The following is an 18,971-nucleotide window of genomic DNA, read 5'->3' on the forward strand; positions in this document are numbered from 1 at the left end:
GGCGGGGTAGGGGCGGGGGTGGGGGTGGGAAATGGGTGGGGCCAGGACCCTGTGGAGGGTCCTCTTTTTTTATTTAAGTATGGTAACCCTACTTAAAATCTGCATGTTTTTTATCTTAAAGGGGTTTTTGTGGGTAAAGCAAAATTCTAACTTAACGTTACTCTACTATCCTCTTTAGAACTGTTCTGCAGTTTGCTTTGCACACTCAGCATTCTTTTATTCAAAGAACTTTGAACTTTCCTAGTTAGGATTTCATGAATGTGGAGGAGTTACTTGTTTGGAGTGATTAACTTCGTCAATCATCAGCGGAGTGTGTGATAAGAAATGTGATCTCTTTGCACGCAGGTGCTGAGGGTGCACTCATTTCCACATCCTATTTATTTTTAGTTAATCAAATCCATGTTTGATGTTGCTCTAGTTATATCACATACTAGTTCACACGTCCTCTTCTGTTAAAATTGTTTTTACTACCAAACTGCTTTACAGTTTTGCCAATCACAGATTCAAAAATCAAGTCACCCCCCCATTATGAAATTTTTTAATGATTAAATCACTTTTGATCTGGTTTTTGAACTCTGTGCTTACTCCCAATGTGTTTGATAAGACCAATACTACGAACTCTTGCATATTTATTAAAATTAAGGAGACTTTTGGGAGAGGAAAGAGCAATGAAGACAATATTGTTTCAAGTAACTGCCGGGTGAGGAATCACAAATTGCAGAGACAATCCCACTCTATCCCACTATCTTGGGGCGCAAGTCTAATTCCTCCATCCATCACTGCCCTAGGGGGCAGCACATTGTTATGGGGAGAACATAAGAATGACCCTACTGGGTCAGACCAAAGATTCAGCTAGCCCAGTATCCTGTCTTCCGAAAGTGACCAATGCCAGTTGCCCCAGAGGGAATGAACAGAACAGGTAATCAAGTGATCCAACCCTGGTCGCCCATTCCCAGCTTCTGGCAAATGGAGGCTAGGGACACCATCCCTGTCTATTCTGGCTAATAACCATTGATGGACTTATCCTCCATGAACTTACCTAGTTCTTTTTTGAACCCTGTTATAGTCTTGGCCTTCACAGCACTCTCTGGCAAGGAGTTCCTATTTCCTATTCCAGGAACAAGCATACTGCTTGATGCCTTATTGCTAGAATCATAAAGATGAAAAAGTAAAGATAGCTTTAAATGATGAGTTTGACAGTGTCACTTTTTAAAATAGGCTATAGGAAAATAAAGAATGCTAGGGAAACATACCGACTGGCAATCCAAAATTTTGTTTCCTTTGTCTGGGTTCATTAATATCACCACACCCATATAAAACAATAGAGAACTGCTCTGCTCAATTACCATATTAATTTATAACAAAAAGTGAGAGTTGCACAAAGCTTGTGGGGGGAGTTAATGACAAAACTCAGGCCTTTTGTCATTTGGAATGGCCAGAGTGCTTTAGTGATGGCAGATGGAAAGGGGTTGACATTTCTTCTGAAAACTAGGTTGACTAGGAGCAAGGTTGGCAGCAAGTTTCTTGAACTTCTTAAATCCCTGCCTGTGTTCAGTTATGTGATAGCTGTGTTTTTTGAGGATTTCAAGCTGCTGAGATGACAGGAATTGTAAACACAGACAAAAGTGAATCACTTTCCATGTAGTTCAGTGTCTAATAGTTTTACTTGGAAAGCAAAAATGTCAACTGTGAAATTATCTCCATACAAGTTTAATATGGTGCTCTTTTCAAATTGCTTTTGAAATGAGCTTTCAAAGCCCCTCAGCTCACATATTTGGACGCACAGTCCCCATGCTTCCTGGGGGCCACCCCTTGATCTAAAGAGGCATGTGCAAGTGTCACCTGGCTTGCCTGGTTTGGTTTTGTTTGCATTCTAAAATCTCCTAGTCAAAAGGGAGACTTCATTTTGGAGGTGTCTAGAAATTTCAGGATGGAAGGGGGCTGTCAAGCTGGTTCCTTCTAGATTAGTTACTTTACCCCATCTGATGTTGCTGTTGGCTAGTTGAGCATAATACCCTTCTACAAGCAGAGCCTTCTCAGATCCCATCTCTAGCTGGCTCCTTGTTTACTAAGCCGCTTTCCTTTGAGAGTCTTCCATCTATTTCTGTAGAAGCACAGATTCTCCACTTAATAGCATATAGTGATATTGGTGGCCTAAACTGTGGAAGAACTTAATTTTGATACCTGCTGAAATATATTTTTCTTCTCTAGGACGTGAAAACTGAGAAATGAACAAACTACGGCAGAGTTTTAGGAGAAAGAAAGATGTTTACGTCCCAGAGGCTAGTAGGCCGCACCAATGGCAGACAGATGAAGAAGGGGTTCGCACTGGAAAATGCAGCTTTCCCGTTAAGGTAAGAGTTTGTGCCTTTATCTCATTCTAGTGATTCATGCCATGCATTACTAGGCAAACATTTTTCTGGCAAGCGTAAGTCACTGAGGTCCTTATTACATATTGACCTATTTCATGGTCAACCCTCTTCATGTGATTAGATGCAGTCTTTTAAAAAGAATCTTAAAACAAATGCCTTGGAAAATGGCTTGCTCGGGAGTTTTCTGTACTGATATTACCTGAGTGAAAGAAGTCTTCTAGTTGGGCAGGGAAATAATGTTTGCTTTTATTCCCTGGCTGAATACAAGTGTCTGCAAACCTTGTCTATTGGTTTGGCAGAATTCGATGTTTACTTTTTTTATAATTTCAATGGACAGTACTGGTAATTTTTAAGCAGTTTTAAAATTTCCAGTTGCACAAATTATGGGTTTAAAACTTTTTATTTTTATTTATTTTAAACTTCTGTGGGAAATCCTGGGGTGGGGGACAGACAGTTTAATAACAGATGTTGAGATTCAAAGAGTTAAAGCTGTATAATGGTTAAAACAGATTACCAACATTGCATGTCAAAATATGCAAAATAAATATAATTAAATCAACCTCTTAAGTTCTCAAACATAATTTTTCTTTTAGCCTATCATTAATTTTTTTTATTGGAAATATTTTTTCATTGATTGCAATGGTACACATAAACCAATGTTTACTGACATTTAACAATAAAAATCTAATTCTTCCAAGCGTACCTGTAGGCTGTTCAGGAAAGTATTATGTTTTATTTAAAAAAAAATTTAATGGAGGCATCAGTAGGGACTCAAATGTTAAGACTGAACTGTGGGTTGCACTTACAGCAATACTAAATCCCTCTTTGACACTTACTGAGTGAATTTAGCCTCCAAATTTAGTATTAACTCTTTATTACTGTTGTGGCAGGTATTACATAGTCTTTCATGTTCTTGGTGTGTGAGCAGATGTTCAGTCTTGGGAAGACATGCTGTTATATTAGGATGTTTAGATTTATGCACAGCGACTTAATGAGTGGATCAAGTATATAAATATTTAAAATTGGAATTAAACTTTTTGAACCCTCAGAACAAGTACTGTAAATACAGTCTACCTGAGGATTCTAAGCAGATTTTACTTCTATCCTCTCTTTTCTCACTCCCTTACTGGTCCCTACTTTTCCTTGACTGGGGTGTATTCTCAGTTCTTGGCTTTTCCTCCTTCTTACCTGTCTCATGCTGGTGAAGTGAGGTTTCTTTTCTAGTGTTCAGTCAGCCTCCTATGCTACCTCTGCCTACCTGACTGTTCCTAGGCTGAACAAGTTGGGTAGGCCAGGATATGCAGGTGCTTCATGATACAGGGGAGGCTGGGATGGTTAGAATGACTTGTAAGCAGATTTCCTGCTTCTACCCTACCTTGAGAGAGAGGGTTTCTGACCACCACTAGGAACATTGCTCTTAGAGTATGTCTACACTGCAGTAAAAGACCCATGGCAGCGATTCTGAACCCAGGTCAACTGACTTGGATTCAGGCTGCAGGGCTAAAAAATAGCAATGTAGACATTTTGTCCCAGACTCTGAAGCCCCATGAGGGGAGAGGTCTCAGGCTTGGGCTTGGAGGCCCTTCCTCCTCTCAGGATTTCCGAGCCCGGGCTCCAGCCCAAGCCCAAATGTGTATACTGCAATTTTCAGCCCCGTGAACCCCAGTCAGTCTTTTTGTTGCAATGGATCTTTTATTGCAGTATAGACATACCCTGAGTCGCTCCACAGTAATCTCTAGAAACTGGTCAGCTTCTAAGGTGTTGGACACTGAAGGATTACATGCCAGTACACAGAAAGGAAAATGACATTTTAAAGGCTCCTTGCAGAGACCCAGGGCTTTATTCAGGTGTTTTCTGCTACTTTAAAACAGTAATATATAGTATCCCCAAATACTGAGGCTTCTGAAGCATGTGCATGTTGGCTATTAAGTTTTTCTATGTAAATGCTGTGTTTTAGCCTTCGACTAGAAGGGAGAGGCTGTCATAAATAGAATACACATGATTTAAAGTTCTGATAAGATATTGTAAGAGGCTAGGTATAAAAGCTAGAATGTCTCCTAACTTCTAGTCTGTTGGGCATCTGGATTAACTCAAAGTGAAACTGCTTCTGTGATCGCTACATGTTGCACTGGCATGAATAGCTTCTCACATGTCATAAGTGTTATGCTACAAGTTAAGATCTTCAGTTGTAGTGGCAGATGTTTGTTTCATAGAATTGTATGATGCACCTGTCTTTGGGCATGTGTTCCCAAAGATTAAAAACAATGCAAGAGTAAATGAGTATGTTCTGGTATAAAGGTAAGCAAATAAATGATTCTTTACATCATATACTGTTGCTGGAGCTTTATCAAAGCCATGTTTCCTGATCTATGCTGTAACTAACTTGTAGAATTGAATTGGTTTTGGTGGTCCTATTGGAAAAATGACTGATTAAAAAAATACTACTTGTGCAGGTAGGTTCCCCTGTGCAGGCTTACTTGGCTCCACTGATGTATAATGGAGTTCATATTTAAATTCAGATTTAAGATGAGAAGTTGAATTTTAATTGCCGAAGTTAACCGGACCTATTGATGATGGTAGCAAATTGCTCTGATTGTGTCTTAGTACACTATGCATTTAGATGGGCAGTAATGGAAAATAGTTTATTAGCTTTGGGATGTAAAGTACATGGTAACCAGTATTTAACAGATACAGGCAGGAAGTATGCCATTATGAGCAAACAAGATAAACCAAATTTGAAATACTTAGTTTGGTGGGTGGAACTATATTTTGTTCTTTAGAGGAATATAACCTTGCCCTGTTGAAGGAGCGCATCCTGTCAGACAATTCTTGGGGACTGTTCAATAATACACTATACTTCAGGAAAGCATGCTGTTGTGTATGAGTTTATATCTAAATGGGTGTTCCTGCTTCCTGATGAACATCAGTGGAGAACAAAACATTTAAAATTGACTTTTTTCCAAAGATCCCAACAGTCTGATACACTGTGAAAATAGAAACAAGACCTTCCATTTCAATAACCCATAAGTGGATGTTGCAGAGAGAGATAGCATTTGTGTTAAAGTGTACTTATGCTGTGAAGACAATACTGCTGCCTCACCTTTTGTTTCGAGATGCCCAAAAGGTTATTGAACAGTTAAGTGATGGATTCAGAGTCTTAAAAGGATTAGGCTTATTTTACTAGTCTAATTGGCAGAGAGCTGAGAAGCATCCATATAATGTTAGAATAGGCTGTAAAATGTCCTGTGCTGAAGTAAAACATACACTTAGAACTTGAAGCTATATGGAGCTTAGTATTTTTAAAATATTATTACTAAACAATTATTTAACCTATATCACTGAGCTAGATTTTGGGAATGGGCCTATTGCTAGCATAAAGGCTAACTAAAAGCAATTAAAGTGTTTGGTATATGTCTACCTTTTCTTTGTAAAGGGGATGAAATGCAGAGATTGAGGAGGGGTAAGATGTAGCTATCAGGCTCTGCTTTTTTTACTTAATGTTAGTGTGGTGGTCTGCTTACTTTGCAGACATTTTTGCTCTGGAATGGGGAACTACATAGAGGAAAATAGAAAATTTAAGAGCTCTATTGGCGTTCTCTGAACCCTCTTGTAAATGTTGTAGTCAGATTTAAAATTCTTAAATCTGTAGTTAATTGCAACTACACTAGTCTTTTTTCCTAAAACTTCTGCAATTGCCGAAGCTCGAAGCTGCTGTTGGCTTTTATCACTGTTCACCTTGTTCAGAGCAAGTCTAGGCAATGTGATGGTAAAGAGAAGATTGGTGGCAGCTGGCACCTTAGCTACACTAAAGCTCCCATCATTGCTATCTCTGCCCTTGTGGGTAAGGGAAAGGAGGCAGTTTGAGATTGAGAAGGGGAACAGACAAATAGAATGGAGATGGGATGTTGAATGACTTGACATTATTGCTTTCTATGGATTACTTTGGTGAGAAATGCAGTCCAGCAACCTTACATAAGAACAGCCATACTGGATCAGACCAATAGTCTATCCAATCCAGTATCCTGTGGCCTATGCCAGGGCTTCAGAGAGAATGAACAAAACAGGTAATCATCAAGTGATCCATTCCCAGCTTCTGGCAAACAGAAGCTAGGGACACTTCAGAGCATAGTTTTGCATCCCTGCCAATCCTGGTTAATAGCCATTGATGACCTATCCTCCATGAACTGACCTAGTTCTTTTTTAAAACCTGTTATAGTCTTGGCCATCACAACATCTTCTGGCAAAGAGTTCCACAGGTTGACTCTGTGTTGTGTGAAGAAATACTTCCTTTTGTTTGTTTTAAACCTGTCAGGGATGGTCTAGATAATACTTAATCCTGCCTTGAGTGCCGGGGACTGGTCTAGATGACCTTTCGGAGTCCCTTCCACTTCTATGATCATCTTTGCCTTTTAGTAACCCAATAGGCCCATCTGCAAAATTTGTTCATAGGAATCTGTAAAGCTACTTCCTTCAGCAGGTAATGGAACTATTAGAGGCTCAATTCTGTGGACCTATTCCTTTCTACCTCTGGCTCTGGTGGAATGTTCAAGGAAAATAGACCAAAAAAGTTATAATTATCATAGCTCCACATTGGGCCCAAGAAAGCATGGTGCATGTGCTTGGAATGGATGTCCACTGAGGGCAAGATAGTCCTTCCTGTTCAGAAGGACATGTTGTCACAGTGTGACCTCTGTTCCCAAATTAAAGGCCCCTGGGGGGAGGGTGGATGCATGAGTGGTATTATGGTAGTGGACAGAGTAACTGAGCACAGTACTGTCAAGATTATTAAAATTGAAAGGTTGTCTTTCAATTTGTTTACTTTGTACACTTAAGTGTTATAATTAACTGAGTATATTATAATACAGAAAAGTCTACCACCTCTAGTCAGGGATCAAGGCTCTATTGTGCCAGATGTTCAGACAAACATGACTTTCAGACTGAGTATCTCCTTAGACACACAGCCTTAACATCCTACTAATACATTTTGTAATGGAATAGTCATTTGATTCATAGACCTTTTTAAAGTCCCTTAATACTAAATCCACATGCTGTTATAGCTGTTGGAAGTCTGTGTGCCAAGGTGTGCAAAACTTCCCCCTACAGAGGTGACTGTTCTGTAGGAGGGGAAGGGAAATGGGAAAGGTACAACAGGAATGCTATGTTGCAACAGTGAAGCTAACCTTTGAGCAGAGAAAAAACTGCCAGACATATGCAGTGTACCAGGGTGAGAGATGCTCACTTCACGTGTGACTCACTTCTCATTAGTTTAAAATGTAGACGTGTAGTAGTTTAAAAAAAAAAAAAAACCTAATTTAGTGATAAAATTGATAAAATGTATTCTTATATACTTACTCCATAAACTTGTATCCATTACAAAATGTGAAATTAATTTACATATGCACATTTAAAAACAGGCTTTCATGCTGCAGACGCTACCTCACAGAATTTGCAGCAGTTTTTAGTTTCAGTGACTAAAGTATTCAACATCATGGCTTTTTTTTCTTTCTGAAATGCCTTTTCTAAGGTCTTTCTGGGTAAGTAGTTTTTATTCACTTCGGAGTAACTTGTCTGTGAAATTTATATCAGAAAAATTAGGTCATTTCCCTCCCTACATAAATAAACATATCAGATTTTTGCAAGTTCTTAGTGCTTTTTATCCAATTGGATGTGTCAAACAGGACAGTAATAAGTGATTTCCTATTTGTAAATCTAGAATGCTCAGCAGCCTGATATATCTAGGTTTAATCTATTGTTTTTACTATATCCTTTTCTGTGGTGAGACTTGTTTCTGATTTTAACACACCTAAGAAGGCTTTTGGTTGCTCTTACTCCAAGAGCAATCACAAGGAAGTGTTCAGATTCTAGAGTCTTCAAATGGAATACAGGATATATTCACCAGCAAGATCCAAGTGAAAGAAACATGCAAAACTTTTGCAAATTTGTATAAAAGTGAGAGCAGAATGGATTTACATTCTGACATTGGATCCTATACTGCTAGTGTCAAATGACTTAAGCTTTCCATCAATATTTGATTTTCCACATAGTGTTGATGACAACTTACACATTTTCTAATTACATTTGTATCATTAATATATCAGAATTTTCAGAGTAAATATTTTTCTTTAGCTTTCTAACTAGCCCTCAATTTAGTGGAAACTGAGATGAAATTTTGTTGTTTTTATGCTCAGTGATCCCTAAAACAGGGAGGGAGGAAAGAAGGATGGACTGCATGAGTTTTACACTGAGATATTAAGTTGACCATTTACACTACTGTTATCCCCATACAACAGTGGTCACCAACCCGTTGATCGCGATCGACTGGTGGATCCTGGAACCTGTGCCAATCGATTGTGATCTCGGGCCGCGAAAAGTCCAGGGGCGCAGCAGAGCTCAGACAGGCTGCCTGCCCTGGCCCCACGCTGCTCTCAGAAGTGGCTGGCTGCTGGCATGTCTCTGTGGCCCCCGGGGGGAGGGGAAGTGGGGGGGGCTGGCGGCTCCGCGTGCTGCACTGTCCCCACAGCTCAATTGGACGGTTCCTGGCCAATAGGAGCTGCAGGGATGGTGCTTGCGGGCACAGGCAGTGCACGGAGACCCGCTGCCTCCTCCATACCTCCCTGGTCTGCTGAGATGTGCCAGCAGCCAGCCACTTCTGGGAGTGGCATGGGGCCAGGGCAGGCAGTCGGGCAGCCTTCCTGAGCCCTGCTGCGCCGCCAACCGGGAGCTGCCTGTGGTAAGCACCTCCCAGCCAGAGCCTTCACCTCGCATCCCCTCGTGCACCCCCTACTCCCTGCCCCAGCCCGGAGCCCCCTGCTGCACCCAAACTCCCTCCCAGAGCTTGCACCCCTCACTCCTGCACCCCAACTTCCTGCCCCAGGCTCAGCCAATTCCCACAGTTGAGAATGTTACACTGATTTGTGACAATCCCTGAAGGATTTTGGATCTATAAACCACAAATGACACTAGTGAGTGGGGCGGGGCCCCGAGGAAGGGGTGGGGTAGATCGTGGGTTGATCTTAAATTTAAAAAGTGATCTTGTGCATAAAAAGGTTGGAGACCACTGCCATACAGTAAAATAGATTTCTTTGATTATTATAGTATTTTAAACATATCCGATACAAAGCTATTCGTATCTACTGCGCACAGACCTTTAACTGTGAATCCACAGTCATGGCGGTGACCCATCCAAATGCCAACGAAGCTTCCTCTGTACCTAATTTGCCTGCAACAATTTCATTGGTTGTAATGACTCAGTGGTATGGGATACCAGTCACCTGTCAGAGTTTTCATTGGCTAATTACTTGGCCAACCTGTCTTTGCTCTTCGTAGTCTCCATGGCTACATGTAACTTGGACATTGATGCCTAGAAGGCTACGCATGGCACTGCTAGCTTGGCTCTCCTGGGCACTAAGGTAAAACTGCTGGGAAAGCTGAAGTAGGAGCACAGGGAAAGTCCATAGAGCAAAGAGCTATTGGGATTCTGGGATAGAGCTCTCCTGCCCCCTTTCGGATAATACTAGTCTCTCCAGTGTAATTTTCTAAACCTGTAAATCCGTGGTCTCCAACCTTTTTAAGCCCAAAATCACTTTTTGAATTTAAGGGCAATCCAGGATCTACTTCACCCTGCCTTGCCCCACTCACTCCATCCCTCCCCCTCCATCGCTCACTCCCCCACGCTCACTCATTTTCACCGGCCTGGGGTAGGGGATTGGGGTTCAGGAGTGGGTGCGGGCTCTGGGCTGGGGCCGAGGGGTTTGCAGTGTGGGAGGGGGCTCTGGGTTGAACTTGGGGCAGGGGGTTGGGATACAACCACACTGGCCACTGCTGGAGTAGTTCTGCAGCCGCTGCTCTGGCGGCCATGGGTATCTGGCCTTGGACTGCCTGAGCAGCGATCCGGGGTGTCGCTGATCCCTCCTTGCCCTGCAGGGCTTCCCCCGGTGACTGCTGGCCCACTGGAATCCACATTCCCTCCCCGCAGCACCCATCCTAAAATTCAGTCGGGTATTTATGGTATAAGTCTTGGACAGGTCACAGGCAAGAAATAAAAACTCGCAGTCCGTGACCTGTCCATGACTTTTACTAAAAATACCCATGATTAAATCATAGCCTTACTTATATGGCCCCAGTGGACTTGACATCAGTAGCAAATCAGCCACTGTCCTCGTGTTCCTGTATTCCCTTCAACTACCATTTAACCCTCTTCCTATTTTCTCCTTTCCTCATTCTTGTCTTTAATTTGCATCCTGAAATCTTATTGGTTAAATTGCCTTAATATAAAAAATCTAAAAAAAAATGTTGAATCAGTTTATTCGATGCCTTTTTAAGAAAGAATTAGTCTTGAATGTGACTTTGCTCATCTAGATCAGAAGTGTAGACTACTCTGCACAAATACACAGACCACCAAATATAAATAACTTAATGTGCATTGATTTATATTATGACCCTTAGTGCTAATAGCTATTTTAAATAAAATTAGTCTGAAATATTGGTAGCAAGTTGAGCTGCGTGCTAGCAATGTATAGGACATTCTGGAACATGGAAGCATTAAACTCTGCAACAACATGTGGGAATGGCATTGTATTAAAAATAATAAAGCAAAGGTTAACGTTCAAGTATGACATAATGTCTTAATTATGTTTCATATAAGCACTACTTTGCATTCCTATTAAAGGAGTAAATGACTATCTTATAAGTCTCTGATGTCAGCAGTGACTTATAACCACTCCTAAGAACAAGCACAGCAGCAAGGAAATATTAAATTTAAAAAAGGCCACAGCAATTACCATTTGAAAATTAATATGAGGAAACAGTGTTAAGGCTATGGAAAAGAACTTGAAAGCCATATAAATAAATTTATGGAAAAGTGGTCACCACTGTTAAAGTGAGTCTCATTATCCATTGCGTTCCTTCTCTTTGGTCTATCACCAGAACACAGTCTCAGATTTTGTTTAAAATTGTTGTTCAGGTAACCTTTTAAAGATATTGGGCATGAAAAAGATTTGTTGCTAATATTTTAAAAATTCTCTTGTTTTGATCACACCCTATTTACAAAACAGCTTATTTGAGTTTTTAAATAGAGAGTTTATATGAAAGGTCATTGCATTTTTGGTGCACAGAATGAGATCCAGTATCACTAACATCAAAAGTCATGAGTTCAGCCCCCCCAGAATCATAACTTTTTAAAATCGAGCTTCTTTTTATATTGGCCTTTTGGTTTTCGATCTTTTAGGTTATCCTGGAGTCATGCATTCAAGCCTTTCTCTGTAACCAGGAGAGCTAGAAACTTACTTTCTTAAATGAAAGCTGAAACTCTTGCCTCATCACAAGATTCCAGGAGCTGAGGGCTTTAAGGGGAGAAAAAAACCTGAATAGAAACTCATGATAAAATTGTGAGAGCTGGCAACACTTGATATGTTGAAAATCATATTTTAAAGTTAGCCTATGCTGAATTAGGTATGTCAGAATGTCACATAAGAGTCAAGTGTTTGGGAGCATGCAGAGTTTATAAGATCTGCAAGCTATGGTGGGACTTGGTGGTTTTCTTCTCTACACCCAAATTATTTTTTCCTTCCTAGATGTTGGACTTCCCAAGTGAAACTGATCTGTTCTTCAAGTGCTTGTTCATTTTCCATTCCATGTTAGGTGTGTGCGCGATGTGTGCAAGGTCGCCAGAGAGACCGTGATATCCATTGGGCCGGCTCTGGTGCTGTGCGCTCATGTGCCCTTATAAGGCGCCTGGCCAGCCTAACACACTCTGTTCCTTTTTACTGCCTGTAAAAACAGCTTATCTTGCCTCGGCAAGGCATTCATCAGTAGTTCTTGTTGTTCTTGCTTTCTTTCCAAGTTTCATTCCCTTCGGTTTTTCTTTTGGTAGTAGTGTAAATAGTTGGACCCTCACATTTGTTTAGAGGGACATCCTCTGCCCCTGGGGCTGGGCATGCCCTGGTCTCCAGGCTTCAAATTCTGTGCCTCCTATGGCAAGCCCATGCTGGTGAGTGACCCACATTCCTTCTGTCTGGGGGAAGCTCATGTGTGAGAGCGTTGCCAGATCTGCCACCAGTTCAAGCCTCATTTGGAAAAAGGACACAGAGGTTAGACTAAGGTTCATCCTGATGGAAGCTGCACTCAGACCAACGTCAGAGCCAAACCAGTCAGCCACGGCACAGGGTACCTCAGCATCTGTGCTGAGTTCTCCTCTGGTGGCATGTGTCTTTCTACACTGTTCCCCTTCACCGGTGCCAAGGAAGAAGCACAAAAAGCAATGGTCCAAGAGGGGATGTTCCCTGGATCCAAGGAAGGACACGGGGAGTGCAGCGAGATGCAACCTGTCGGGCCACTTCTCTTTTTTTATAGTGCAAATATTTATAATCAAAAATATAAAGTGAGCAGCGTACACTTTGTATTCTTGTTGTAATTGAAATTAATATATTTGAAAATGTAGAAAAATATCCAAAAATATTTAAATGGTATTCTATTGTTTAACTGTGCGATTAATTGCGACTATTTTTTTAATTGTTTGACGGCCCTAGTCAAATCACTGAAGAACGTAGAGTACAATCACCCATTCATCATGTGCTTTGTTGACTACTTTAAAGTGTGATACTGTCCGACACAAGCGTCTCTGTAGGGTGCTGGCAGACATGAGGATTTAAAGCCTCTTATTGGAAGTCACTACCACCAAGAGATCATGGTGCGCATGGCAGTGGTCACAGTGAGTGGTTTTGCACTGGGCTGTATGAGAGACAAGGGTGTATTTTGTCCCAGGCGCCTTTACCATAGACACAGAATTTATTATGAGACAAGTCTTCAAAGGTTTTGACAGAGTGGAAAGAGCTGGGATATCCATGGACGAACATGTCTTAACTGACCTCAGGTAACGTGATGAAACGATGCTCTTTGCTACAGTCACCAATGCAATTTCAACAAATATTGGAGTCTGTGTAAAAACAGTTAGTGAGGAATATGGACTATTCCTGAACATGATTGAAAACAAAATGCATGCATGTTGACCTGACTAACAAAAACAGGATGCAAGCAGACATCACAATTAATGGACAAGTTGTAGAGTCAGTAATTAATTTAATTATCCGAGATCATATATATCCAATCGGGACAGTACGAAAGAATTCAGAAACTAGAAAACTAGGGCGGACTCACTCAGCTATAGCCTTCCTTAAAGTGTGGAAAAACCATGGCATCTCAAAATCTACAAACCTGTGACTTTTTTCCTTAGTGATTTATGGATGGGAATTATGGGAAGTTAAAACTGAAGTTTTTGAAACGTGGTGTTGGCAAAGACTTGCATATATCCTGGATGTGGAAAAAAGACTAGGGAAATATTATTGGAGAGAAGTAGTTGATGTTGGAATTTGACAGACTCAAACTGTGTATACTTTGGTCATACTAGGTGTAGAGAATGGAATCACTATTCCTTCCATTACTTTCTCAAGGTTGAGGGTCGTGGAAGTATGGGACAAACATCCAGGAGATGGATTGATGGTGTTTGGCAGATCACTGGAAGGTCAGCTATTGAGTGGTGGAAATTAGTGATGGATTGTGAAGGCTTCCAAAAATTCTGCTGTGATGTCACCAATATTCAGACCTGAATAAATGGATTTGTTTATGGAAAAAGCTAATGACTTATAGTATTGGCTTGAGCCTGCTACATTGCAAATGGATGGGCTTTGCAATCATCTTGGTTCTGATTTGCAACCTGCCTGCCATTCCATCCCCAGGCCTCTTCCAAGTGGAGACTTCAGAAGTGGTGGGTATGATGTGCTCGATGGGAGAAGTAGGATGGTATCCCCAATATCTCATGCAGGTAGCAGCTTACTATACTTCATATCCTACCCCGCATATTCCCTCCTTGAAAGCATCCCCCAACCTTAAAGAGTTTAAGCCTCACATTTTTCACACTGAAGGCATAGACTGACCCAGTCTGACTTGCCCCAGCATTATCTAAAATCTTGGGGAGAAACTCTACTTAACCTGATACCGCTGTACTGTTCTTCACCTATGATGCAGGCCAAGATTTAAATCTTGTTCTCTAGAGTGGAAGAGTCAGGGTAATAACTTGCTCCATCATCCATACCATAAAGATTGGTTTCTGAAAATGTTCAGATACACTGGTTAAAATAAAATTATTTTGATGACTGGTTATTAGGACAACCTTCAGTGGTATCTGTGATGTTGCACCCCATAATGCTTTATAGAAATATGCTTATGAATGTAAATATGACATAACTGGAATATGTTTTATGCTACATATGCCATGTAACATATCTCTGCAGAAGTTATGATCTACTGAATATATTCATACTATTTGTATGCACATATCATTTTTGTATTCAAAGTTTTGAATATTGGCTGTGTACTTGTTTGATTTTTAAGTAGCCTCAGTGAAACATTTGGTCAGTTTCTTGAGGAAAAGACTATTCTCAGTAAGTGCCCAATCAAGAAACACTTAAGATGATGATAGACTTTGATAGATGCCAATCCACATCTGAGCTTTCCTGGGAACGTTCCTGTAGAGAACTAAGTCATACATGGACATGTGACTTGTCCAGGTGACTCCAAAACTCCATCTTGTAGAGGGGATTCTATACAGGGGGAAGAAGGGATTTCCACCCACAAGAGAGAAACTATATAAAGCCCTGGGAGACCCCTCCATTTTGTCTTCAGCTGGCTCAAGAGGTAGCCTCTCTATCCCCAAAGGATACCTGAAAGAAACTGGAACAAAGGACAGTAACTACAGGGGTGTGAGTGATTGCTGGACCCAGACTAGAAGGAGGCTAATCTGTAAAAGAAGCTTACTGGAACATCTCTGAGGGTGTAATTCATCTGTAATCACTTTCTTACTGTATTAGGATTAGACTTGCATGTTTTATTATTTTGTTTGGTAATTTACTTTGTTCTGTCTATTACTTGGAACCACTTAAATCCTACTTTTTGTATTTAATAAAATCACTTTTTACTTATTAATTAACCCAGAGTATGTATTAATACCTGGGGCGGGGCAAACAGTTGTGCATATCTCTCTATCAGTGTTATAGAGGGCGAACAATTTGAGTTTACCCTGTATAAGCTTTATACAAGGTAAAACAGATTTATTTGGGGTTTGGACCCCATTGAGAGTTGGGTATCTGAGTACTGGAGACAGGAGCACTTCTTAAGCTGTTTTCAGTTTTGGGGGGATGTAGTTCAGATCTGGGTCTGTTTGTAGCAGGCTAGTGTGTCTGGCACAACCAGGCAGGGTTCTGAAGTCCCAAGCTGCCTGGGAAAATGAGCTTAGAGGTAGTCTCAGCACATGACAGTTCCCAAGGGGGTTTCTGTGATCTAACCCGTCACAGTATCATCTTAGGAACCTGTATTATACACAACATACTGTTTGAACTGGGCTCTGTCTACAGGGATTTTAGCTTCCTATAAAGGCATTGTCGGTGAAATCCTGGTGTAAAAGTGAAATCTGTTGAGCATCTTAAGGGTGCAAGTTGGTGATAGTGTGGTATCATTCATTCCTGGTTTTAGTTGCCCTGGAAGCTAAATGGAAATATGTTCAATACTGTATTCTTATTATTTAGATACTATTGGAAAAAAATCCAGCTTTTTGCGGAGAGGTTAGAGATGCCATGATCCTTGTATCAATGACTGCCTTTCACCAATGAATTTGCTGCTTCCCTACTGTCTTTCAAAAAAAAAAAAATCTTTCACCCTGTGTAGACTTTGCTATGAAAAAGACATGTGCTTTTGTACAAAACAGGTACATTAAGCTTTTGCCACCAACACTGTTTTTGAGTTCCTGAAGGCTTTTAATGTCAATGGAACATTGTTGTATGTCTGTAAAATACCATGCAGATCTATTGTGCAGTATAACGAAGAACAAGTCCCTGCCAAAGGACTTGACAATCTAAACTGAATGTTTCTCCCTCCTTTGTGTGTTTCCCAGAATGATCATTTTTGGGGACAACGAAAGATTGTGCAGAGGACTATTGGACTTCTTCCAGTTTTGTAGACTCTTGTGTGGCCCCCTGAATTTAGTTGGTTCTAACACAATATGTTGCTGCAATGCCAACAGAACTTAAGTGAATTCTGTTGCCTTTCACCCAACAATGCTGAACTCTATAGATTAACTTTCCTTCATAAATTTTAGGGAACAGACCATGTCTTAACCCAGTGGTTCTCAAACTTTTATATTGGTGACCCCTTTCACATAGCAAGCCTCTGAATGCGACCTCCCCCCCTTATAAAGTAAAAACACTTTTATATATTTAACACCATTATAAATACTAGAGGCAAAGCAGGGTTTGGGGTGGAGGCTGAGAGCTCACGATGCCCCATGTAATAATCTCGTGACCCCCTGAAGGGTCCCAACCCCCATTTTGAGAACCCGTGTCTGAACCTAATTAGCAGTTTGTTTCATCAGAATGTGAAATACAGGTCTACAGAAATGTAATTGTTGCTTCATTAGTAGGTGTATCTGGCCATTTCTGTTTACCTTCCTGTCTGATCTTACATTTGAAATGTTAACTTTGTTTTTCAGATCTAAAGTCGATTTCTCTTCACACACACCCCCCCCCCCCCCGTCTTCAGTTCTGTTAGATGCTGGGAATTGTAAAGGTGTACCTTCCAAGTTTCTGGAAGCAAAATTGAAGCCTTATGATTGCATGATAGCCTAAATCAGGTGATATGTGAAGTAATTTGTAGCATTGGTTAAATATGGGAGTCGTATGCCTCTCCTCTGAGCTGGAGGTGAATGCCACATTTTAAGAGTTGAAAATAAGGTTTCTAAAGATGAATGAATGGAGAGAACCAGCTGCTACTGTTCAGTTGGAAACTGTTTTCTTCAAGGCTGAGCTAACAAGACAATAGCTATGTTGTTGAAAGTTCTTTGCAGACAGATTTTTAAAAATCTTGTTCTGTAGAGCACAACAAAGACTGCAGAATTTTTTTTTAATTTCACTTGTAACATTCATCGTTGAAGTCAATAGCTGCTATCTTTTGGCTTCTGTCAAAATGATAGGATGAAAATAATACAGTTTGTGTCTTTCATCTAAGGATCTCAAAGTTCAAGTGTAGAAAAAGTACATTCTCTGTCCCTTCCCCTGTACATTCGGGGGAAGGCACAGCTGTGTGATTTCTCTTTTTTTTTTTTTTTTTATAATTCATTGATGACTGATGTCGAATGAAGTCTGGATTGTGCTCTTCTGGAGTGGGCAGATGCAGTTGATATGTAATAATGTCCCATTCATTGATGTGAAAGTGCTCTTGAAAACTGCTGCTGAAACTCATGTTCAAAACAGCAGCAACAGAGCTGTCTTAAATAAAATCCTGGTGAAAATCAGAACATGTGACTTCTCAAGGAGAGGTTTGGCAATATTTTGGAAAATGGCTGTCTTTTTTGTATTGGGACATGAGGCAATGTTTATCCTACTCAACTTCTCTTCTTTCTGGGCAAGGGGCAAGTTGCCAAGTACAGGGACTGAATTGGCTGGACCTATGTAGATGGAAACATTCTGCCTACGCTAGTGTAAATGAGATGCACAAATAGTTCCAAGATTTTTTGAACTATTCTGTATTCATAAGTGCAGCTTGGACATTTCCCTGGAAATAATATATTGGCCAAAATCCATGGATATGTGATGTGGTTTTACTAACTCAACTCTGATACCATGTTGGCATATTTTTGATCCTGGCTATGCTGACTTCTAAGTAGAATGGAAATAGTTTATAATCTTGCTTACAAAGATTGACTATACCCTAACCTATTTTTAACCCAGTTTGGTCAGTCAAATTACAAAATTCAGATCATAATTCTCCATTGTTGTGGCTCCACCAGTGGTAGAAAACATGAAAGCAAAGCATAGAAGGGCTCAGGCATTTTTACTGTTGTCATACAAGTCATTAAGTTGGAAGCTCAGTCTGTATATAGCTGCAATACAAAACTGTGCCTGGAAACATGCATTTATAACTACTAAAAATGTATTGTAATTGCTATTTGAATGCATTTTTAAAGAAATATAATCGTATTTAAGTAATTAAACTTCCTGTTCTAGTTAGGGAGTTTATGAATGCAGGGCACTTCTCCCTTCTTCGCTAAGTTTCCACAAAGGCCAAGTGAGGAGCATAATTGTAATGCCATCTGTAAGGGATTGTCTACACTTAAAAGGTTGCAGAGACACAGCTGCACCGCTGTAGTGCTTCAGTGAAGATGCTACTTATGCTGATGAGAGAGCTTCTCCTGTTGGTGTAGGTAATCCACCTCCCGGAGAGGCAGTAGCTATGTCGACGGGAGAAGCACTTCTGTTGATGTAGCACCATCTGTACCGGGGGTTAGATTGGTATAACTGTCGCTTAGGGATATGGATTTTCCACATCCCTTAACAACATAGTTATATTGACAATAAGTTTCTAGTGGAGACAAAGCCTCAATGATCAAAAAATCTCAAATTGGGTGTGGGATTGGCATAAAAACTAGATTTTAAAAAATGTATTCTTTGTCTTCTGGCTTTTGAATTTCTTGAGTTGCATTTTTCATTCATTTTCCCACATTCTCTTCAACCATAAGGATTAATAATTTTTTTCTTTAATGAAAGCTGAGATTCC

General features: G+C 40.5%; 1 protein-coding gene across 10 annotated transcripts in view; it reads left to right on the forward strand.

Moving 5' to 3' along the window:
• NUMB (NUMB endocytic adaptor protein) overlaps nucleotides 1–18,971 on the forward strand; it is a 120,161-nt gene that overhangs the window by 65,472 nt on the left and 35,718 nt on the right. For all 10 annotated transcript variants that reach the window (XM_034769228.1, XM_034769229.1, XM_034769230.1 and 7 more), the window contains one exon: nucleotides 2,212–2,354. In XM_034769228.1, the coding sequence (XP_034625119.1) occupies nucleotides 2,229–2,354 (126 nt within the window). In that variant the 5' untranslated portion in view covers nucleotides 2,212–2,228. The remainder of the gene's footprint in view (nucleotides 1–2,211; nucleotides 2,355–18,971) is intronic.

This window comes from Trachemys scripta, chromosome 4, assembly GCF_013100865.1.
Source record: "Trachemys scripta elegans isolate TJP31775 chromosome 4, CAS_Tse_1.0, whole genome shotgun sequence".
NCBI lineage: Eukaryota > Metazoa > Chordata > Testudines > Emydidae > Trachemys > Trachemys scripta.